A 24355-nucleotide genomic window follows, 5' to 3' on the forward strand; every position below is an offset into this window, starting at 1 on the left:
TATGACCTAAATCAAATCCCTTACGATTATACACTGGAAGTGACAAATAGATTCAGGGATTAGATCTGATAGACAGAGTGCCTGAAGAACTATGGATGGATGTTCCTGACACTGTACAGGAGGCAGGGATCAAGAACATCCCCAAGAAAGAAATGCAAAAAGGCAAAATGGCTATCTGAGGAGGACTTACAAATAGCTGAGAAAAGAAGAGAAGCAAAAAGCAAAGGCGAAAAGGAAAGATATACCCATTTGAATGCAGAGTTCCAAAGAATAGCAAGGAGAGATAAGAAAGCCTTCCTCAGTGATCAATGCAAAGTAATAGAGGAAAACAATAGAATGGGAAAGACTAGGGATCTCTTCAAGAAAATTAGAGATACCAGGGGAACATTTCATGCAAATATGGGCACAATAAAGGACAGAAATGGTATGGACCTAACAAAAGCAGAAGATACTAAGAAGAGGTGTCAAGAATACACAGAACAACTGTACAAAAAAGATCTTCATGACCCAGATAACCACAGTGGTGTGATCACTCACCTAGAGCCAGACATCCTGGAATGCGAAGTCAAGGGGGCCTTAGGAAGGATCACTACAAACAAAGCTAGTGGAGGTGATGGAATTCCAGTTGAGCTATTTCAAATCCTGAAAGATGATGCTGTGGAAGTGCTGCACTCAATATGCCAGCAAATTTGGAAGACTCAGCAGTGGCCACAGGACTGGAAAAGTCAGTTTTCATTCCAGTCCTAAAGAAAGGCAATGCCAAAGAATGCTCAAACTACTGCACAAGTGTACTCATCTCACACGCTAGTAAAGTGATGCTCAAAATTCTCCAAGCCAGGCTTCAACAGCACATGAACCATGAACTTCCAGAAGTTCAAGCTAGATTTAGGAAAGGGAGAGGAACCAGAGATCAAATTGCCAACATTTGTTGGATCATCAAGAAAGCTAGAGAGTTCCATTAAAACATCAACTTCTGCTTTACTGACTACCCCAAGGCCTTTGACTGTGTGGATCACAACAAACTGGAAAACTGGAAAATTCTTAAAGAGATGGGAATACCAGACCACCTTACCTGCCTCCTGAGAAATCTGTATGCAGGTCAAGGAGCAACAGTTAGAACTGAAACAACAGACTGGTTCCAAATCAGGAAAGGAGTACTTCAAGGCTGTATATTGTCACCCTGCTTATTTAACTTATATGCAGAGTACCTCGTGTGAAATGCTGGGCTGGATGAAGCACAAGCTGGAATCAAGACTGCCAGGAGAAATATCAGTAACCTCAGATATGCAGATGACACCACACTTATGGCAGAAAGCGAAGAAGAACTGAACAGCCTCTTGATGAAAGTGAAAGAGGAGAGTGAAAAAGTTGGCTTAAAACTCAACATTCAGAAAACTAAGATCATGGCATCCGGTCCCATCACTTCATGGCGATAGATGGGGAAACAATGGAAACAGTGAGAGACTTTCTTTTTCTGAACTCCAAAATCACTGCAGATGGTGACTGCAGCCATGAAATTAAAACACGTGTGTTCCTTAGAAGAAAAGCTATAACCAACCTAGACAGCATATTAAAAAGCAGAGACATTACTTTGTCCACAAAGGTCCATCTAGTCAAAGCTATGGTTTTTCCAGTAGTCATGTGTGGATGTGAGAGCTGGACTATAAAGAAAGCTGAGTGCTGAAGAATTGATGCTTTTGAACTGTGGTGTTGGAGAAGACTCTTGAGAGTCCCTTGGACTGCAAGGAGATCCGACCAGTCCATCCTAAAGGAAATCAGTCCTGAATATTCATTGGAAGGACTGATGTTGAAGCTGAAACTCCAATACTTTGGCCACCTGATGCGAAGAGCTGACTCACTGCAAAAGACCCTGATGCTGGGAAAGACTGAAGGCGGGAGGAGAAGAGGACGACAGAGGATGAGATGGTTGGATGGCATCATAGACTGGATGGACATGAGTTTGAGCAAGCTCTGGGAGTTGGTGATGGACAGGGAAGCCTGGTGTGCTGCAGTCCATGGGGTCACAAAGAGTCGGATACAACTGAGTGACTGAACTTACTTACTTACTATGTGCAACTATTTTTGCCTGGAAAATTCCATGGACAGAGGAGCCTGGAGGGCTACAGTCTATGGGGTCTCAAAGAGTGAGACACAACTGAGTGACTGAGCAATTAGAGGTGATTATTATTTTGGGGTTCCTGTGTGCATTTTTCTAAAGTTTCTAAAACAAAAATGTATTGTTTACTGCCTCTCCTCTTCACATCAGTATTTAAAACACTGAATCACCTTCTTCTCAGGCTCAGTGGATGGCCCTACATAAGAAAATGGAAAGTGAACAAGTAATTCTTTCCTCAGCCTCCCAACACCAAACCTAAGAGAACAACCCATGTTGCTTTGCTTTTCTTTCAATTAAAATAGATCTTCCCACATCCAACTTTTCTTATTTAGACACTATTTAGTTTTCATTTAGTGTTAGCTAGAAATATCACTTCTCTTTCCTGGAACATAGACATGTCTTCGAGATTTATTTCTACTCATTAGCACTTAAGCCTGTTTAAAAATTAAGCAAAACAAAAACTTTTAAATGTCAACACCACCAAAAAAATGAACACTCTAAAACTACTACTGGATTCCACTAACCTATCACTTAGTTAGATTATCATACTAAGTAAAGTAAGCCAGAGGGAGAAAGATAAATATCATATGATATCGCTTATATGTGGAAACTAGAAAAAAGGTACAAGTGAACTTATATAATAAGAAACAGAAATAGACCCAGAGACAGAAAAGAAACTTCTGGTTACCAAAGGGGAAGGCGGGGGAGAGGTTTATGGAACAGAGATGAGTCAGTTATGGCCATGCTAGCCTAGCCAGTGCCCAGCCAACTCAGCAGCTGACAAAAGACACAAGAGTAAGTCCTGCAGAGATGAGAACCACCAAAAGACCAAACTGCAGAATCATGGGTTAAATCCATTGTCATTTTAAGCCGTAAGTGTTGGAGTAGCTTGTTACAAAGCAAAAAGAAACTACATTCCACTTAATAATCACCTGTCCTTAGGCAAATCCCTCAGGATCTCTGAGCCTCAGTTTTCTTATCTGTTAAATGGGCATAGTAGGGTTCTTCTTGTTCGATGAACAAGAAGAGGTAGTGTGAAGAGAGTGCTTAGCATGGCGCCCCACACTAGGGAAGCACTCCACTCATTATTATTATTATCAGCATCACTACCAATGTTACTGTCGTTGTTATTATCAAGGACCCATGTGAACACCTTCTCTGGAGGAAGCAGGAAGAGAAAGAAGAAATAAAGGGAGGGGAGTTAGAAAGGCTAAAATTAGGGCAGAGAGATGGGCTCCTTATTAACAATATAATTTCTATATGAATTGATGGATGTTAGCTAAACATACTGTGTTAATCATTTGCAAGATATAGAAGTCATTACCTAGTACACTTTAAACAGTTGTTTTGCTGTTGCTTAGTCACTAAGTCGTGTCTGACTCTTTTGCGACCCCATGGACTGTAGCCCGCCAGGCTCCTCTGTCCATGGGATTTCCCAAGCAAGAATACTATAGCGGGTTGCCATTTCTTTCTCCAGGGGATCTTTGCAACCCAGGGATCACACCTACATCTCCCACGTTGGCAGGTGGGTTCTTTACCATTAAGCCACCTGGCAAGCCCACAGCTTATAAGTGCTGTATGTCAATTCCATCTCAATAAAACTAAGAGAAAAAATCTTTTCAATTTAAAAAAATGTAATAATATAATTTGCATTTATACTAAATACAGAGTATATTATAAGGATTTCTGATTGTTGAACTTTTAAAAATAATATAGCAAAATCTTCCTCACTTGATTTTCTGAAGAGGCACAACTGCGTAAAGTCCTTCTAAAGGAATGGAAACTCTTAGTTATATTTAATTACAGAAAAATATTTTCAACTAAATGTTTCCAAATAATGAACTTAGGGGAGCCATTTTTATAACTAGATAAGAGCTTTGCATAATTAAGGCGTGATTCTTTTATGTAAATAGCTGGCATGAACGTGCTCGGGAACCAGGCAAGTCTCCTGGATGGCTAAAATATTTCTTCTGTAACTCTTTTTGGCCTTGCCAAACGGAATGCAGGATCTTAGTTCCCCAGCCAGGGGTCGAACCCATGCCCTCTGCATTAGAAGTACAGAGTCTTAAACCCTGGACCTCCAGGAAAGTCCCTCTTCTGTAATTTTGTGCGTGGTTTTTATTTGCCCTCCTTTTGCTAATGGCACCCCACTCCAGTACTCTTGCCTGGAAAATCCCATAGACGGAAGAGCCTGGTAGGCTACAGTCCATGGGGTCGCTAAGAGTTGGACACGACTGAGCGACTTCACTTTCACTTTTCCCTTTCATGCACTGAAGAAGGAAATGGCAACCCACTCCAGTGTTCTTGCCTGGAGAATCCCAGGGACGGCGGAGCCTGGCGGGCTGCCGTCTATGGGGTCGCACAGAGTCGGACACGACTGAAGTGACTTAGCAGCAGCAGCAGCAGCAAGGCAGTGGATAGTAATGGTTAGAGCCCAGGCTCTGGAGTTAGATGGTGTGGGTCCAGATTGCAACCCTACCTCTTGTAACTGTGTCATCTGGGGCAAGTTACCTCGCCTCTCTGTAACCTTAGTTTCTTTATCTGTAATATAGGATTAATAATAGAATCCACCTCACAGGGGAATTTGGGAGATTAAATGAGACAATCTGGGCAAACTGCTTAGAACAGCACCTGCCCCTTAATAAATAATAAATATTGGCTATTAATCACCATCCTTTAGAGTGGGGTCAACACTTTTTTGATAAAGGTCTGGAGAGTAAATACTTCAGGTTTGCAGGCCACAGAGTTTCTGCTGAGACTACTCAACTTTGTTGCTGAAGCACCAAAACAGGCATAGATAATACGTCAGTGCGTGGTGTGGCTGTGTTCCAATAAAACTTTATTTCGAGATCCAGTTGGCAATTCAGATTCAGTCCACCTGCCACAACCTGCCAATCTCTGCTTCAGAATTCCCCAGTCTCCCAGGAAACGGTGACTTCTTCCCACAATCCTGACTACTCTCAGTATCTTAATAACAGTAACAACAAAATAACACATAACCTACAAAATAATTAGCCCCACCCCCTTCCCTGATAGCTCGGTTGGTAAAGTATCTGCCTGCAATGCAGGAGACCTGGGTTTGATTCCTGGGACGGGAAGATCTGCTGGAGAAGGGACAGGCTACCCCCTCCAGTATTCTAGGGCTTCCCTTGTGGCTCAGCCGGTAAAGAATCTGCCTGCAATATGGGAGACCTGGGTTCAATCCCTGGGTTGGGAAGATACCCTGGAGAAGGGGAAGGCTACCCACTCCAGTATTCTGGCCTGGAGAATTGCATGGACTGTATAGTCCATGGGGTCACAAAGAGTCGGATACGACTGAACGACTTTCACTTTCACTTTGACTTCCTGGCTTGGGGTCAGGTTAGAAATGGTGAAAGGCAGCAGGCAGGGTAGTTAAGAGCAGGATGTTATAGGCGGACAGATTCCAGGTCTTAGTTCCACCTGCACCCTGGGTGACTTGGGCAAATGATTTCACCCGCTGAGTCTCAGTTTCCTTAGCTGTAAATGGAAATTGCACTAATTCAATACCCCTGCACATCTTCTGGGGCAGCTGCGCCGTGTCCAAGAGAAATGTCCTCTCAATGCCAGATCTATTGTTTTGATTATCATTTCACATCTATGTCCTTCCAGCTATCATGTTGCTTTTGCTGTTGTTAATCATTACAATACTGACAATGACACTCTTCTCTGGCTCCATCAGAGCTCCTGGATAGCAGCAGCCCTAGCGTATGTACCTTCTTTGCATCCCTCCAAGCCCATGAACATAGCTGCCTGGCTGCCTGGCTGGGTGGCCAGAGCTGGGTCTTTACTTACGACTGGGGGACCCCTCCGATCCCGAAGCCCACCAGGCCCCGGAGCACCAGGATCCAGCTGTACACAGGCGCAAATGCACTGAGGATGCCGTAGTACAGGGTCCAGAGCACACTGATCTTCAGTCCCTGCGGAGAAGGAAGACACCCAGTCACAGGGCTTCTCAGCATCTCCAGGTCACACGCCCCTGCACGTGTTCAAGGTCACCGTGGGGTTGGGGTAAGGGTAATCCACACAGCCAAAGGGATGCTAGGTGTTCTCTGGGTGGTGGCACCAACTGTGAGGTGGTGGTGTGGGAAAACTGTGGGGCATTCTTAGCAGTCCCCGTGACTGGCAGTTAATAGGTTCCAGGCACTTTTCTGGTGGTCCAGTGGTTAAGACTATACTTGCACTTCAGGAGGTACAGGGTTCAATTCCTGGTCAGAAAACTAAGATCTCAAGTGCTGTGTGGTGCGGCTAAAAAAATTTTTTTTAAGTAATAGACAGGTCCCAGAGATGCTAGATGTCCCACAGTGCCTGAGACATGAAGACTTACTCTCACACAAGCTTGAACCGAACTTCCTACCAGATATTAAACGAAGCAATTGATAACTGTTTATGACTATCTGCAACTAGACCTTCACTCTGGTTTACATAAAAACAGGATTTTGGAAGGTGGGTCATACCTTTCAAAAAATTCCTGAGGGTAGTTTTTCAGGAAAGCAAGTTCTAGATAAATCAAACTAAGATACACTTTGGTTTATCTGGAGTTTTACAGAATTATCTTTTCAGAAAACCATGTTGCCAGTGGCAACGCTCCGTGTGATATTTGAGTGACTGAGAGTGAATACAGCATCCGTCTGCATTCATGGGACTTCTATGTGTATCTATGAATAGACTGATCTGAATCTTATAAAGAAAAAGCGTCAAGATTTCATTAAATCAAAACTTATTTATAATCGGGGCGAATATGAACTCCTTTCTTTCAGGATCTAGGCAGAGTTGTATGTGAATATTTGCATATTGAAAGTAAATTTATTAATTACCTCTTTAAAAAATGTTCTCCCTTGTGGCCTAGTTAAGATATTATAACTGACTTTTTTAAAAAAACTGCATAAGTGGGAATTCCCTGATGGCTCAATGGTAAAGAATCTGCTTGCCAATGCAGGAGACACAGGTTTGATGCCTGATCCAGGAAGATCCCACATGCCATGGAGCAATTAATTCTGGGCACCACAACTATTGAGCCTGTGCTCGAGAGCCCTGGAGCCGCAACTAGCGAGCCCACAGCCACAACTACTGAAGGCCAAACACTCTGGAGCCCGTGCTCCGCAACAAGAGGAGCCACCGCAACGAGAAGCCTGTGCACTGCAGCTAGAGAGTAGCCCCTGCTCGCTGCAACTAGAGAAAAGCCCGTGTAGCAACGAAGACCCAGCACAGCCAAAAAAAAATTAATTAAATTGAAAAGGCTATATAAATGACTAGGTTATTTTATCTTTGAAATTATTTCTGGATTATTGGGGGCACTACAAAAATTTTATAATTTTTTTTTTTAAATAAAGGGGACATTGTAGGGAATTCCCTGGCAGTTCAGCAGTTAGGACCTGGCGCTTTCTCTGCTGTGGCCTGGGTTTTCGATCCCTGATCTCGAAGCTAAGATCCCACAAGCCACACAGCACAGCCGGAAAAAAAAAAAAAGATGTATTTGATGGGGTTGAGAATCGCCTAGAAACACAAAAAGGCAGGAGAAACCTGGCATATATTGCTGGAGTGTTAATTACGCTTAGAGACAGAGAAAAAAATTAAGGGCAATTGAGTTCACCCTTCTGTCCACCTCCCCACCCCTCAACCCTTGCTTCAGGGAGAAAGTGTGAGACATTCTAATTTTAGCTTTAAAATGAAAATGAATTAAAAGAGACTAGAGAGGGAATTTGGAAGTCTACCACACATGACCTCAGTCTTTTGGAAAACGGTTTTAGTTGATAGAGAGAATGTTTTAAATGACTTTGCACCACTTTGCAAGAATGTGATTAACTTTTCATTTTAATCTTCACTCTTCTGATTATGCTTAAAAGGAAGTATCCGTGGGATGCTGGTCTGTTTTAACACCTTTTTAAAAAAATTTTTATTTTATATTGGAGTATAGCTGATTTACTATGTTGTGATAATTTCAGGTGGACGGCAAAGGGACTCAGCCACACATATACATGTATCCATTCTCCCCCAAACTCCCCTCCCATCCATTCTGCCACATAACATTGAGCAGAGTTCCTTGTGCTATACAGTAGGACTTTGTTGGTTATCCATTTTAAATATAGTCGTGTGTACATGTCCATCCCAAACTCTCTAAGTATCCCATCCCCCCATCTTTCCACCCTGGTAACCATCTTTAACATCTTTTTGCTGCTGCTGCTGCTGCTAAGTCGCTTCAGTCGTGTCCGACTCTATGCGACCCCATAGACGGCAGCCCACCAGGCTCCGCCATCCCTGGGATTCTCCAGGCAAGAATACTGGAGTGGGTTGCCATTTCCTTCTCCAGTGCATGAATAGGAAAAGTGAAAGTGAAGTCGCTCAGTTGTGTCCAACTCTCAGCGACCCCATGGACTGTAGCCTACCAGGCTCCTCCATCCATGGGATTTTCCAGACAAGAGTACTGGAGTGGGGTTCCATTGCCTTCTCCTAACATCTTTTTAACATCTGCTAATCTTACTCTTTAACAGAGAGAGCAATGAGGCAACCATACCAACTAGAATATTACAACATTGTTTTCTTATATTTATTTTTGCAGGTATTTCTTACTTAGGGCAATTGCTGTTGATTTCCCATTTAAGACTCTAAACCAAGTTTCCTTTTCAAAAAACATGCATCTAAGGATTTTTTAAATGTTGATATAAAGAAAGATGTTAAGTACATAAGAATAGGTGGGGCAGGAATGGTTAGTCTAGGAAGATCTGGATCTATTGCAATAAATAATAAATAAAAAAGCAACCTTTCTGATCCCCTAAACCCAGGGCTACGCAACTAAACAATAACAACAAGGATACTGGTACCTGCCATAGACTTAGTTCCTTTCTTCCAATTTGACCTGACTTACTAGTGACTGTCTTTTTTTTTTTTTAATTTATTTTTTAATTGAAGGATAATTGCTTTACAGAATTTTTTTTGGTTTCTGCCAAATATCAACATGAATCAGCCATAGGTAAACATATGTCCCCTCACTAGGGACCTTCTTCCTTGGAACCTGAGAAGTCTTGAATCAGAAATAAGACATCATTAGTGGCAGAGAACCCAAATTATGGGCTTCCCTTGTAGCTCAGCTGGTAAAGAATCCACCTGCAATGCAGAAGACCCCGGTTCAATTCCTGGGTCAGGAAGATCCCTTGGAGGAGGGAAAGGCTACCCACTCCAGTATTCTGGCCTGGAGAATTCCATGGACTGTATATCCATGGGGTCGAAAAGAGTCGGACACGACTGAGAGACTTTCACTTTCAGCGGCAGAGAAAAGAACAGAAGGAAAACAAAGCAGAAGAGTGGGGAGAGAGGAGGGCGCCCCGACTGACACACGGGAGCTACACCTCCCTCCCGGGGCTGCCTGGCAGCTGTGCTGCCCTGGTGAGGTCACCGGATGCCCTCATGCCAGGCAGCAAAGACAAGGAGGCCGACCAGCCCAGTCGGGTCACAGCACAGCGCAGCTGGCCCTGCATTAGCCTGCTGATGCCAGTGCTTTCCAGTTGCCCAGAGAACAAGGACTCAGCAGCCATCTGGAGGGACTGTCATGGCATTGCAAAGGCGTGAGCGCTGCCAGCAAGCCCCATCCAAGCACTGCTCAGGGCCTCTGCAGAAATGTCCTCTGGGTTCTCATTAACTGCACTTGTCGCTCTGCCTAACATCTGTTCTGCCTTTTAGATTGCTACCCCTCCCCCCTTTCCTTCCCTCCTTCATTCCCTTCCTTCCTTCCCTATTTATTAAGCAGCCTCTGTATACCAGGATCTAGAGATAGAATGCATAGACATTTATGCTCTCATTAATTTGCTCATTCAGTTATTCACTTCACAATAAGCAGGTATTGAATGCCTGCAGTATGCCAGACCCTTAGAGATACTGATAATATACCATTCATTCATTCAATATACAGGTATTGAACACCGATTGTGTGCGTACTGAAATGTATCATTCATTCATTCACTCATTGGTTCACTGTGCATGTACTGAGTACCTCTTGGGGGCCTGGCATTCGAGGTCTTAATATATATTATTCATTCATTCATCCTTTCACTCTGCACATATTGACGGCCCACTGGTTGCTAAACACTTGGTTTTGTCCTGGACGACAGCAGGTCACAGGACGGCCAGAGTCTCTGACTTCATGGAACTTTCATTTGCATTTTTGAAATCACTGCCTCATCGTAATGCTGGGTCCTCACAGTGCCCGATGGAAAGAGGTTGTTATTTTCACGTCCACTTTAAAAACAGCACATTGAGGGCCTAAGGAGATGAGTGATTTGTCTAGGATCAGCAGAGTCAATACTGGAGCTAAGACTTCCAACTTCTAAAGCTGTACTTTGAATGAGTCATTCCCCTACTCCAGGACCTTCGATGGCTCCCCATTACCCCTGGTAGAGACCATACTGGCCTGATGCAGGTGGAATGCAGTGAGGACAGGTGGACCTGGGCAAATGAAAGAGAACTTGCCCTGCCCTGCCAGCAGCCTCAGCTCCAGCCAAAAGCTACCATCACAGAGTGTGGGTCCTAAGCCATCAGATTACCCAGCTTTCTAAAAACCCACAACTCTTTTTACTTTTATGCAAAATATGGCCGTTTTGAAACATAGGCAACTGATTCAAAAATCCCATAAAGCACTGCATGGGATAAATTAAACACATCTGGGGGCCACCTTTGGCTCATGGCCAACCTGTTTGGAACCCATAGCCAGGAAAGGCTTCAAGCTCCCGCTCTAAGAAGCTGAAAGTCTAGCTGCCACTTGGATGCCAGGCCTGCAATCCCAGCTCCAGAGAAGTACACTGATCTCATTGCCAGGAGCACTGCTCAGTCACCTGCAGGGTTGACTGACCCAAGCCCCTGGTACTCTCCAAACATGCTCAAGTATAGTGAAAATATTCTCAGGGCAAGGAAACCTGAGCACTTTCAGAACATTGAAAAGAGAGGCCCAGTGCCTGCCAGCCACCCCTTTTTCCTCCTTAAAGCTAACATGGTCCTATAGCCTTTGAACTAGATGATGACCTGATCACATTCTAAATTTTTCTTGAGTCCCAGCCAAAGTAGTTACCACTGATCACAGGCTAACCATGCATCAGTAAATACTGTTCTAAATGTATTATATACATATTCTTATTTAATCCTCCCAATGGTCCTTTGAGTTCCTACTGTGGTCAATCCTATTTTGCAGATGGGAAAATTGAGGGTCAGAGAGGGAAAGCAGCTTGCCCAAAGTTACCCCGCTTGACAAGGGGGCTCTACAATATGAACTCAGATGCATGTGTCTCCATACCCACGAAGCCACACACCCACAGTCGCCCTTCCTTTCCATGACTGCCACAAGTCCCCAAGCTGTAGAAACTTCTGTAGGGATCAAAGTGGCCCATTGAGGGATTTCCCTGGTGGTCCAGTGGTTAAGACTCCATGCTTCTAATGCAGGAGGCCCAGGTTCGATCCCTGGTTGGGGAACTAAGATCCCACATACCACACCAGGGAACTCAGATCCCACTTCTGCTAGGGGCATCCAAAAAAAAAAAAAGGTTGACTTAAAAAAAAGTGGCCCACTGAGTCTCCTGCAAAGTCACACAGCGGAGGCCCTCACAGAAAACTCTCAGCTGGGCCAAGACAGATCAAGGAGCTAGGAGGAGCTTCTTCGAGCTTGCCAAGGCTCGCCAGCTGTCTGGCTTGCCCTCTGGTCCTAGAGGAGTTCTGGGGAAGCTTTATAATTAGAGCCGCATCCATCCTTCCTGAGGTCGGGCCAGAGTTTCCTGCTGGGGAGGAGAAGGCTGTACAATCTAGGGGCACTTTCTCTCCCTCTCTCCAGTCACATCAGCTTTGTGTTGGGTGTGGGATTTAGCAAGCTGGTCAGAAGAGCTGGAGGCACCCCTACAGGCAGCCCCCCAGGCTTCATCTATTTAGAGTAGATGAATGTTCAACTGATCCACTGAATTCTGGCATCCTGTTCAGTGATGTCTCCCAGCAACCCAGGTCAGGGTGAAGGATGTGAACTCTGGAGCCAGATACACCTTTATCTTAGCACTGGTCTTGCCATATTTATTGGCACCATGAGCTTGGTGAATAACAGGTAATGGGAATTGAGGAAACGTTTCCTCTGGGCCAGGGGCTTTCTGTACAAGGGTCATTTACTCCCCATAGGAGCCCTATGGGGAAGCCTATTACTGTTCCATTTACAAATGAGAAAACTGAGGCACAGAGGGGTTAAGCACCAAGGGGATGGGGCCAGCACCACCACCAGAATCTTTTATGTTCTGAAACACACCTGCTTGGGCCCCCTAGGGAGGTGTGATTTTTCAAGAGTCCACAACCTCATAGCAATATCTTTCTTTGCCCTTCAATGTAGCTCTAAATTAAACCCCCACCAAAAAAAAAAGTTCAGTTGGCACAAGTTTTGCCGTTGTCAAGGAGATAACCCAGAGAACACAAGCTTAGGGGAAGTCGCCTTACTGTTTTTCTGCCGTACTGGTCTGAGATGTTTCCCCAGAGGGTAGAGCTGGACATCATGCCGACAAAGACCACCTGTGGGGGCAAAGACAGCTTCTGTTAGTGACACGGAGCATCGCAGAGAAAGGGAACACCGAAGTGAGCCTGCGGCGTCACACTCTTAGTAACAAGAATGAACCAAGCTTTACAGCTTCCCAGGTAGTGCTAGTGGTAGGGAACCCACCTGCCAATGCAGGAGACATGGGTTTGATCCCTGGGTTGGAAAGATCCCCTGAAGAAGGAAATGGCAACCCATTCCAGTGTTCTTGCCTGGAGAATTTCATGGGCAGGGGAGTTTGGGCTACAGGCCATAGGGTGGCAAAGAGTTGGACATGACTGAAGCAGTTTAGCAAGCAAGCATTTCTGAGATCTTGTTAATATGCAAACACTAGTCTATGTGCTTCCTGTTACTGTTTAAGTCTCACAACAACCCTACGGGGTGAGTGCTACCGTTATCCCCACTTCACATATGAGGAAACACAGCCTCAGAGAGGTGAGGTCACGCGGCCAGGGTCACACATGTGTCTGTGGTGCAGCCTGGGCTGGAGTCAGGCTGCCTGGCTGCAGAACTAGTATTTTTCCAGTTTCTTACAGAACCCAAGAAATGTCTTATGGCTAAGAAAGTGTTAAAGGTTGCAAGGTACTGAATAGAATTTGGAAGATATGAAAACAGGAGACAAGAGGTTAGGATGGGAGCTGTAAGCCACGAGCAAGAAGAAGGACCCATGGAGCGCTCATTGCATGCTGGGCAAAATTCTGGTGCCCTTGTTAGTCCTTGATCAGAGCTGAAGAGGTATGACTACTCATACCCATTTTACAGACAGGTAGCTTGAGGCTTAGAAGGGTTTAAGGGGACTTCCCTGGAGGTCCAGCAGTTAAGACTCCACACTTCTAAGGCAGGAGGTGCAGGTTCCACTCCTGGTTGGGGAACTAAGATCCAGGTGCCACATGGTGTGGCCAAAAAGTTTTGAAAAAGAGAAAGAAGGGTTTTAGAAACCTGCTCTGATCCCAGGGAGGAGAGGGTAAAGACAGGTCTTAAGCCCAAGCAGGCTGACTAGAGCTTTCTTCACTGTTCTATCCTTTCTGGAGCACTCACCAAGTGTCAGAGACTACACTGGATGTTCTTTACATTTGTTGCTGTTGTTCAGTTGCTCAGTCATGTCCGACTCTGTGACCCCATGGACTGCAGCACACCAGGCTCCCCTGTCCTTCACCATCTCCCGGAGTTTGCTCAAACTCATGTCCACTGAGTCTGTGATGCCATCCAACCATCTCCTCCTCTGTCATCCCCTTCTCCTCCTGCCCTCACTCTTTCCCAGCATGGGGGTCTTTTCCAGTGAGTCAGCCCTTCACAAGAGGTGGCCAAAGGATTGGAACTTTTTACATATGTCTTGCCAAATGTTCCCAGGAGCCCCATGAAGTGGGTGCTATTATCATCTCATTTTACAGATAAGGCAACTAATTGAGGCCCGGAGACAGGAATGGCATTGCCTAGCGTGGGCTGAACCCAAAAGCATTCCTCCAGGCACTTCCTAGAGCAGTGGGCTCCAAACAGGCTACACAGAGGCGTTCCAAGGGAGAGTAAATTTGGATAATTTTAAAGGAATTAATTCCCATGTTCTCAACTTCCATAGAAACTCTTTCCTGAGAACAGGTTAGGGGGGCTCACCTGTTCCCAGCTCCCCTTCTCAACCACCCTTCCCCCACTTCTTCAAACCCTGCCCCCCGATGTACCTCATAGCCACTGCTTTGAGGTTAAACCCTCTAGGCTGCCTCCAAAAGACACCAATGACACAGTTACAAATCCATTCGCAAGTCTTCTTGATTCCAATTCCATTTTATTATTTTTAACCAAATTGCAGGAGAGGCTAATCAAGCTGTCAGCAAATTAGATCACTAAAAATAATTTTTCATAAACGACTGCTGTGTGCTCTTCAGCATGAAACTTGGAAGTTGCTGAAAAGAATCAAGTGGCATTAGTTTATTGAGTCATTATAAAATTCCTTCAGTTCCCCCAGCAAAACTTTTTATATGTGAACAAAACCTTTCATATTTATATCCATTCAGTAAAAATGAAAAATAGAAGTCGCATTACAGCTAAACCCTGTCTCATTTTGGCAACAGGCTTTCAAATTGTAGCACTGGAGAAGACTCTTGAGAGTCCCTTGAACAGCAAAGAGATCAAGCCAGCCAATTCTACAGGAAATTAACCCTGAATGCTCATTGGAAGGACTGATTCTGAAGCTGAAGCTCCAATACTTTGGCCACCTGATTCGAAGAGCTGACTCATTGGAAAAGACCCTGATGCTGGGAAAGATTGAAGGCAGGAGGAGAAGGGGACGACAGAGGATGAGATGGTTGGATGACATCACCGACTCAATGGACATGTGTTTGAGTAAACTCTGGGAGGTAGTGGAGGACAGAGGAGCCTGACGTGCTACAGTCCATGGGGTCACAAAGACTCAGACATGACTTAGCGACTGAAAAACAATTCAAGAATATGTGACATAGTTGAGAAACACTCTATACTCCTCATAAAGGGGTGCATTCCTGATAAAAGTGACTTATATTTAGCAACTATTTATCAAAATTAATTATATCTTGTTTTAATCTGTTGTTTATTACTAAAAATTATCATGGTTAACTTACTGCAGGAGAAACATCTTAAATCTTAGAGCCTTATGATCTCAGAAAATTAAAAACGATAATTGAAAATGTCACAAAAATTATGATGATGAAACTTTCAAGCCTAGTAAAACCTTACATTGCTTCTTTGTGGCTCATCTAGTAAAGAATCCACCTGCAATGAGGGAGACCTGGGTTCAATCCCTGGGTTGGGAAGATCCCCTGGAGAAGGGAAAGCCTACCCACTCCAGTATTCTGGCCTAGAGAATGCCGTGGACTGTACAGTCCATGGGGTTGCAAAGAGTCGGACACGACTCAGCAACCTTCACTTTCACAACCTTACATTAAGATAAAATTATATGGAGAAACTGAATGAAAATACCAGTTCAAGAAGAAAACAAGACAAGAATGAAGGGTTCTGCTTCATACCCCTCCAAGCCTTAGCTCCAGGGAGCACCAGTTCCTACAATTTACTGAACAGGTACTATGTTGTTTCCAACCCTCAAGTCACCTTCACGTGGAAGGAACTGGTGTCTCCTTTTTGGAAAAGCGAGGCTTATAAGGTTTACGTGATCCGATCAGGTGGGCTCCAAGTTCCCCGCAATTGAGCAGGATATCTGGGGCCCCCAGATGGGGTTAGAGTTGGCTGCAGACCTGCCAGGATACATGAGATGGAGAAGGGAGAAGGGACGCTGAGGTCCTGGTGATTCCATTCAGGACTTAATTCCTGTCTGCTGAGCCCTTGGTGGCAGCAGGAGGAAGTGGGGGGCATCCCACAGAACCTCCCCCCCCCCGGGGGGAACCAGAACTGAGCACAAGAGGAGAGGGCCACTGGGCTGCCTACCGAGGTCAGCAACGCCACTTGCCAGCTGGGCAGCCGCCACTCGCAGTGCAGCTGTGGCGCAAGGATGCTCAGAATCATCATCTCCATGGCGTCGGCCATCTGCAGGGAGCAAGCAAACAAGTGAGGCTGGGATGCTGCCGGGGAGAGGGGAGACAGCTGGCCCCTCACAAAAAATTCTCATGGTAACTTACTGCAGCAGAAAAGAATTTAAACCTTAGAGCCTTATGATCTCAGAAAATGAAAACGATAACTTAAATTGTCACAAGTCCACAGCCCCAAGTGAGTGCGTAGAAAATCCCTTTGGACTTTTCCAGTGGTCCAGTGGTGATGACTTGCTCTTCCACGGCTGGGGGCACGGGTTCAATCCCTAGTCCGGGAAGTTCCGTGTGCCGTGTAGTATGGCTCCCCAAAAATTTTAAAATAAAATCAATCAATTAATTAAAAAAAAGAAAAAAGAGAGAAACTCCCTCTTCTACCTTCTGCTGAGTGCCCTATCACCCATCAAAACACACTGAAAGCTCCAGAAGTTAAAACAGTGTGGTACCACACAGGAACTGACAACTAGACATTTAACATTCTTTGTGTGTGTTTTCCCATGTTTGAAAAAAAAATTTAGGGACACTCCCTGAACGGAGTGGGAAAGTAGCATATTTTGAAAATCAGAAAAACATTTTTCTTTTTTAGAAAAACATTTTTATAGAGGTAAAGAGATAGTGATCTTTTTCTCTTGTAGCTCAATTAAAAGCTAGTTTCTCTTTGGTCATTGTTCATGTAGAATTGTCAGTATAATTAACATTAAAAAGTGTGATATTTTAATATATTAAAACATACTAGGGAGCCTCAGTAATGAAACATTGTGGTACCTTTACAGGATTAAACAGACAGAGCAGTGGAACAGAAATGAGAGTCCAGAAGTAAACCCATGTGGCCCTGGGAATGTGGTGGATGATAAAGGCTGCTTTGCAAATTAGTGGGGGAAATGAGGTGGGGAAATTGATGACTATTTGGAAAAATAGGTAGTTAAATCTCAGTTTTGCACTATTCATAAAAATCCATTTCACTTGTATTAATGGTCTAGATTAATGGCAGAGGATGAGATGGTTAGACAACATCACTGACTCAATGAATATGAATTTGAGCAAACTCTGGAATATAGTGGGGCTTCCCAGGTGTCACTAGTGGTAAGGAATCCAGCTACCAAGATAGGAGACATAAGAGACTCAGGTTCAATCTCTGGGTCAGGAAGATCCCCTGGAGGAGGGCACAGCAACCCACTCCAGTGTTCTTGCCTGGAGAATCCCATGGACAGAGGAGCCTGGCGGGCTGCAGTCTGTGGGGTTGCAGAGTCGGACGTGACTTAGCGACTGAACAACAACAATGATCTAGATACATCATTTGCTATAGGTAGATCTGGCAAGTTTCATAAGGAATCATGAGTCCCTTGAAAGAGAAGGCAGCTTTTGATCTGTGCATCTTCTTCTAGGGTGAGTCCCACAGATGACATCAGAATCTTAGAGTGGCCCTGAGCCTCAAAGTGTTGAGAACCACTTAATTAACCGGAAGCTTCAACTCTTCCTTGAGGGCAATTGTCAACCACACCCAACTCCCCCAGGCTCAGACTTCATTATCACCCAGGGTCACTTAAACTGTCATTCAAGCAAAGACTCTAACAGGAGGGAACCATGTCCTCCCTTGGAGAGCATGGAAAACCAGCTGAGCAGCATGGCGTTCCTTGGAGACTGAAGATGACATCATTGTCCCCAGAGATACTTGCCCAAGCCAAGCCGGTGAGAACAGACAGCTTCCATTGAAATTTTCCAAAACCAATGGCTTCCACCGCATCTTCCACCATGAAAGTATCTGGGAAGGAGAAGGGAGGGGAAGGAAAGAGTCAGAGCATTTTGTACTTGTCCTAGTTCTGGGGCAGGGGTGGGGGGGGAATCGAGGGGGATCCCTGGCCAAACTCTTTAAAGCAGTGCATGCTGCTTCTTGAACTTATCCTAGGAAAACCTTCTGGCAAGTGTGAAGTGTGCTGCAAAGTCCAATACAACGTGGTTTCTACAAAGGGAATAAGTGGACAACCCAGAATGTCTATCAACAAGGAACTGGTTAAATTATTTTATGTATTATACACAAACGTTTATATATCTATATCCTAAAATACAAACCACCTGTTTAAAAATGTGCAGATTTAGAAAGATGCATACAATATATTGTGAATTAATTTTTAGAAAACAAAGTAAGATGGACCAGGGGAAGTAAGATTGAATGCCCATAGACTGTCAACAGGGTCATGTGCTAGTACTCACTTTTTTGTACATTTTGATCATATCCCAGTGCTTTCCAAATAAACACATGGTATTTGTGTGCTCAGAAAAAAAATAAGAATATAATTTAGAAGCTCATAAGTGGCTTTGAGAAAGACTAAAAGACTAAATACAATGTGGTGTGTTGGAATTGATTCCTGTAATAGCACTGCTGGGAAAACTGGTGAAATCTGAATAAAGTCTGGAGTTTCATGGAGGGTATTGCACCAGTGTCAATTTCTTAGTTTTGAGAAGTGTGTCATGATTAGGTAAGATACTAACTTTATGGGAAGCTGCATGAAGAGTATACAAAAAAAAAAAAAATAACGAACAAACAAAAAAGATTTTAAAAAAGAAAAAAAGAGTATACGAGCACTCTCTGTGCTATCTTTGCAACTTTTCTGTACTTTTACAATATTCAAAGATGAAAAATAAAAATTAACTGTAAAATAAAAATACTAAAGGAGCATGCTGGGTGGCCGCCCTGTGGGGGTGCCTCTGAGCATCTTATCTGCCCCTGCTGGGAGTTGTCATCTTATCGGAATTTCAATCATGAGCCTTGTACATCAACCATCATTTTCTCCTGAAGTATGAGCTGGTGGTTATCACACCAGCAGGGTCTGGTTTCCTTCAGTAAAAATACTGAGGAGAAAGCAGAGTGAGTCCTGTAATGGCATCAATAATAGGAACAGTAATAGTAATAAAATAATGATACATTTACTGGGAGCTCAGTGTGTGTCTCAGGCACTGCCCTGAGAGTGGTCCCCATCCTTTTTGGCAACAGTGACCTGTTTCATGGAAGACAATTTTTCCATAGACAGGGGCAGCTTTGGGAATCATTCAAGCACATCACATCTATTGTGCACTTTATCTCTGTTTTGTAGCGACCTCAGAGTATTCCGCCTTGACTTTATGGCTAGAGTTCTCCCTCCCATGAGGTCTGTCAGGAGGCGGAGCTCAGGTAGCAGCGGGAGTGATGGGGAGAGGCTGTAAATACAGAGGAAGCTTGCTCACCCACCACTCACTTCTAGCTATGCGGCCCGGTTCCTAACAGGCCGTGGACTGGAACCAGGGGTTGGGGACCCATGCTCTAAGAGCTTGCTGTATATAATCTCATTGAGTCCTTGTGACACCTACTAGTTAAAGGCTCAGTCTTAGCCCCATTTTTCAGAGGAGGACATGGACTTGCCCAGTGTCAATACACCTGGCACACTGCAGATCTGGGAATTTAGCCCAGATCAGCCTGAACCTGAAGCCACTGCTTCTAACCTCTGCCTTCACTGCCACCCCAGTCATTGCCTCCTTAGATCTGCCAACAGGCCTGGGGCTCAAGCTGTTAATCCTCTCTCTGGTTGGGCATCTGGGCCCTTCGAGGAACGAATGGAATGTTTTCATGCATCAGCATTATCAGATGGTAAGGGGAGACCAGTTCCCCTGTTAGCACTTCAAGTCTCCTTTAACCATCTCTACTCAGAGGGAGCACAAGATCACATGTAGGGATGTGGTCTCTGAGGTCAGATTTCCTGGGTGTAAATCCAGCTTGGCTAAGTTCTAACTGTGTGACCCTGAGCAAGATACTCAACCTTTCTGTGCTTCTGTGTCCTCTCCTGCAAAATGGGGAAGATGATTGTAATAGTTCCAACTGGAACTGTTGTGAAGGTGAAATGTGTAATGTATGTAAAGTGCTTAGAACAGTGCCTGGCACAGAGTAAACCCTCAGCCTGTGTCTGTGGCTCTAATCACTGTTGTCATCTTTACAGTCACCATCACCACCATCAGCACCATCACCATCACCACCACCATCAACACCATCTCATCATCATCACCATCATCACCACCCTCATCCTCACCATCACCATCATCATTGTGGTTGCCATCCTCGGCCAAGTGTTAGTCAATGATGCTGACTGTCAGGGATGGTGATGCAACCTTGCCTGTGGAAGAAAGCCATGCAGGTCCAGCCCACACTTCCAGTGTCACCCCTGGGTCCTCCAGGCCCTCCTACCTGCCCCTTCAAAAGACCCCTCTGAGGTACCACCCGAAGAGGAAACCTTGGCACCTCAGAGCCCTTAATATGGCCTGCCCCAACTGCAGGGTCCCCTCACCGTCGGTGGGATTGGCAAACTCCTTTGGCACGGCTGCCCCATCGTCCAGCTCCACGGCCTCTAGGCCTGCACGGACCCCTTCAATCTGGACCTCATGCTCTCCCGAAGCCGTGTCATCCTCTGACCTTGCACTCTCGCCTGTGCGACGGAATTTCACCACCCTAGAGGACAGAGCAAATCTGGTCATGATGGCTAGAACTCCTCCTCGAGGACCTCGTGGTATAGTTGTGCCCAAGACAGGTGAAAAGCTTTCTCTTGTGGTCCAGAGAGTTCTCTCATGGTCCATGAATAGGTGAGAGAGGTAGGGGCTGGCATTTCTGTTGAGTTGGACTGTGGGGAGGGTGACAACTTTAAGAGTTATGTACCAGGGCTGTCTACTACAGTTGGACAGGTTGGGCACTGCACAACTCCAGGGGGAGCCCTATCCACATGGTAAGCTATGTGAAGGAGGATATCTTTGTTCTAGACCTAAATACCATTTGGAAGCATATGTGTTTCAGAATTTATACTCATTTTTCTGTATCTAATGTAAGTAACAATTTGGTCACATAAGGATTGCTTTATGCTTACAAAAAGCTGCCCACACAGTATTTTTTTTTTTTAATTTAAAGTGAATATCAAAGTTTTAAAATTAGAAGAATTCACAAAGAAATCCAGATTCCCGATGTCTCTTTAAAAAATAGACTATCTGGCCATCTGGGACCCACATTCTAATAAGGGACCAACGTGGCAAGACCAGAGCAGTGTGTCCCTTGTATATGGGCCACTCGATGCACAGATGACCAAGGGTCTCATCCTCTCCAAATGACCTCCAGCCCTGACTGTCTCTTGCCATTTTTCTTTACACTTAACTCTGTGTTCCTCTCACTTGGCACTTTGTTCCCTTTGCCCCCATAGGCATTTGAGTTTGAGACACCATGGACTTCACTCTCAATACAATACATTCCTTCATACTGTGCTGTTTCTCGTGACTCTGGGAAATGCCTTGATTTCTTTGAGCAGCAACTTATTCATCTGAGACCTGTCTCCTTCCAGCTTCCTCATCTTGAAACAAAACTCTTGCTTTTTGCCAGCCCTGCGATGGGTTGCAAGGTCATGGTAGTAACAGAAGAGATGAGTCCCTACCTTCCCAGGAGACAGCCATATGGAATGAGTGATGCCCATTCCTCCCTGGGCTTTGAAAAAAGAAGTCTGGGATGCCAAGGGCATGACGGGCAGAGGGCTGATGAGGGTGTGCCTGAGAGCTCAGTCACTCCATTGTCTCTGACTCTTTGCCACCCTATGGACTGTAACCCACCAGGCTCCCCTGTCCATAGGATTTCCCAGGCAAGAATACTGGAGAGGGTTGCCATTTCCTCTTCTAGGGGATCTTCCCAACCCAGGGATTGAACCTGCATCTTCTGCATCTCCTGCATAGGCTGGTGGATTCTTTACCACTGAGCCATCAAGGAAGCCTGCTGATGAGGGACTGGAGGGCAAATTTGGGCAACATTTTTAAAAGGTAAAAACGGAGAAATTTCTACATAAAAAAAAATATTGCTATCATCATCATCAATTAACTATTGCCTGATTCCGCACATCTCACCAAGAATAATTAGTGCTCTGGCATAGAAAGCGTAAGTCTCCAGATTCCAGAAGCCTGGGGGAACATTCCCTGCTTGTGAATTGGGAGAAAGCAATTTTGTAAATACCCGAAACACCATTCGATGGCGAGGCTGAACTGGGAGAGCTCCAGCTGTCAAGCTCATCTCGGGTTGGCAATACGAGGCAGAGCACAGTGCACAGAATCTGCAGGCAGAGCTGCTGGGACTGAACCTTGGAGCAACCACTCCACCACCAGCCGCCAGCTCTACCACGCCCCCCACGCCCCTTCTCCACCACGCCCCCTCTCCACCACGCCCCCTCTCCACCACGCCCCTTCTCCACCACGCCCCCCTCTTCACCACGCCCCCCACCGTCCAGCAGCGTCAATGCCTCGTTCTAGGTGTTGCTCTCCAAGCAATCGTTCTGCACAGTAGTCCTGTTGTTCGTTGTTTAGTCGCTCAGTCTTGTCTGTCTCTTTGCAGCCCTATGGACTGTAGCCCTCCAGGCTCCTCTGTCCATGGGATTCTCCAGGCAAGAATACTGGAGTGGGTAGCCATTTCCTTCTCCAGGGGATCTTCCCAACCCAGGGATCACACTCATGTCTCCTGCTTGGCAGGCAGATCCTTCACCACTGAGCCACCAGGGAAGCACAGCAGCTCTGTGAGCTTGGTATTATTATTACCATTGTACAGACAAGAAAACAGAGGCCCCAGAAGTCACGAGATTTAACCATGGTCACAGAGCTAAAAAGGCATGGAGCCAGGGGTCACCCTTAGTCTGGTCAAAACCTTGTGTTTCTGGCCAAAGACAGGATACCAGTCAAACCCTCCCATTCCTCCCCATCTACTCCATTCCTCCCTCACAAAATCTTTTATTTTGAAATATTTAAAGCCGATAAAATTAAACATGTAACAATGAGAGAAATATCTTTGCTTCTTGCCCAGCTTAAGGACTAGACCCTACTAGTAGGTCGAACTATATGAAATTGTCAACATTTGATTATAATTCAACTGAAGCCACCCGGTCTCTTTTCCAATCTCCATCTCTCAATACAGCTTGAAAGAACCAAGGCTTCATCCTTTAAGCCTTACACTTAAAGGATGTAAGTGGTAAAGAATCCATCTACCAATGCAGGAGATGTGGGTTCGATCCCTGGGCTGGGAAGATGTCCTGGAGAAGGAGATGGCAACCCACTCCAGTATTCTTGCCTGGGAAATGCCATGGGCAGAGGAGCCTAGCAGGCCACAGTCTAGGGGGTCACAAAGAGTCGGATATGACTTTGCAACTAAACAACAGCAGCTTTGCAAGAGGGGGTGGTGCTGATGGAGATTATAGGGAAACTCTGAAGCCAGTGCCTACGAACCGAGCCTCAGATAAACCCCCCAAGACCATACTGATGTGTAGCATTTGCCGGTATCTGTGGGGTAAATACTCCCACCAGAACCAGCTTTAAGCTCTCAATGGTTAAATAACAGGCTCTGAGATTTCCTGAATATCTAATCATCAATCCGCTCACTAGGGCCTCTCTGAGCAGTCTCCAGTGTAACCACTGTAAGGTCCTCCAGTCACTGTCAGAAGCTACAACACGGATGAACCTTGAAACACGATGCTGTGTGAAAGCAGCCAGACACAGAGAGTCACATATGCGTGATCTCATTTATGTGAAGCAACTTCAGAGAGACAGAAAGCAGATCAGTGGTTGCCAGGGGCAGGGGAAGGAGGGAGAAGGAGTGACTGTCTAATGGCACAGAATTCCCTTTTGGGGATGATGAAATTGGTCTGAAATTAGGCAGAAGGGAAAGGTTGTACAACATTGTGAATGTACGTCCATGATGATAGCAGTACTATTCACGACAACCCAAAGGTGAAAACAACCCAGTGTCCATCAGTGGATGAGTGGATAAGCAAAATATAGTCTATACATACAGTGGAATGCTATTCAGCTTCAAAAAGGAAGGAAAGGGGGAACTCCCCAGCAGTCCAGTGGTTAGGACTTCTTGCCTCCACTGCAGGGGGTGTGGGTTCAATCCCTGGCTGGGGAACTAAAATCCGGCATGCTGTGCAGTGTGACCAAAATGAATAAATAAAAATTATTTATTTATAATTTATAAAAAATAACTAATAAAATAAAAATGGCTTTATAAAAAGAGGTGTATACTAGGGTGAAGATTCAATAAAATTAATAATTTTTTTTAAAAGGAAAAGTGAAATTATTTTTCGCTCAGTCCTGTCCAACTCTTTTGCAACCCTATGGACTGCAACCCACCAG

General features: G+C 45.1%; 1 protein-coding gene across 1 annotated transcript in view; it reads right to left on the reverse strand.

Moving 5' to 3' along the window:
- The window catches only part of SVOP (SV2 related protein), a 64910-nt gene that overhangs the window by 24264 nt on the left and 16291 nt on the right, over nt 1-24355 (reverse strand). The window contains exons 2-6 of the mRNA XM_081546018.1: nt 20503-20663; nt 17866-17951; nt 16092-16190; nt 12587-12658; nt 5930-6054 (exon numbers count right to left, since the gene is read on the reverse strand). Of these exons, the coding sequence (XP_081402144.1) occupies nt 5930-6054; nt 12587-12658; nt 16092-16190; nt 17866-17951; nt 20503-20663 (543 nt within the window). The remainder of the gene's footprint in view (nt 1-5929; nt 6055-12586; nt 12659-16091; nt 16191-17865; nt 17952-20502; nt 20664-24355) is intronic.

Source organism: Giraffa tippelskirchi, chromosome 11, assembly GCF_054371585.1.
Source record: "Giraffa tippelskirchi isolate mGirTip1 chromosome 11, T2T-mGirTip1v1.2.pri, whole genome shotgun sequence".
Taxonomy (NCBI): domain Eukaryota; kingdom Metazoa; phylum Chordata; class Mammalia; order Artiodactyla; family Giraffidae; genus Giraffa; species Giraffa tippelskirchi.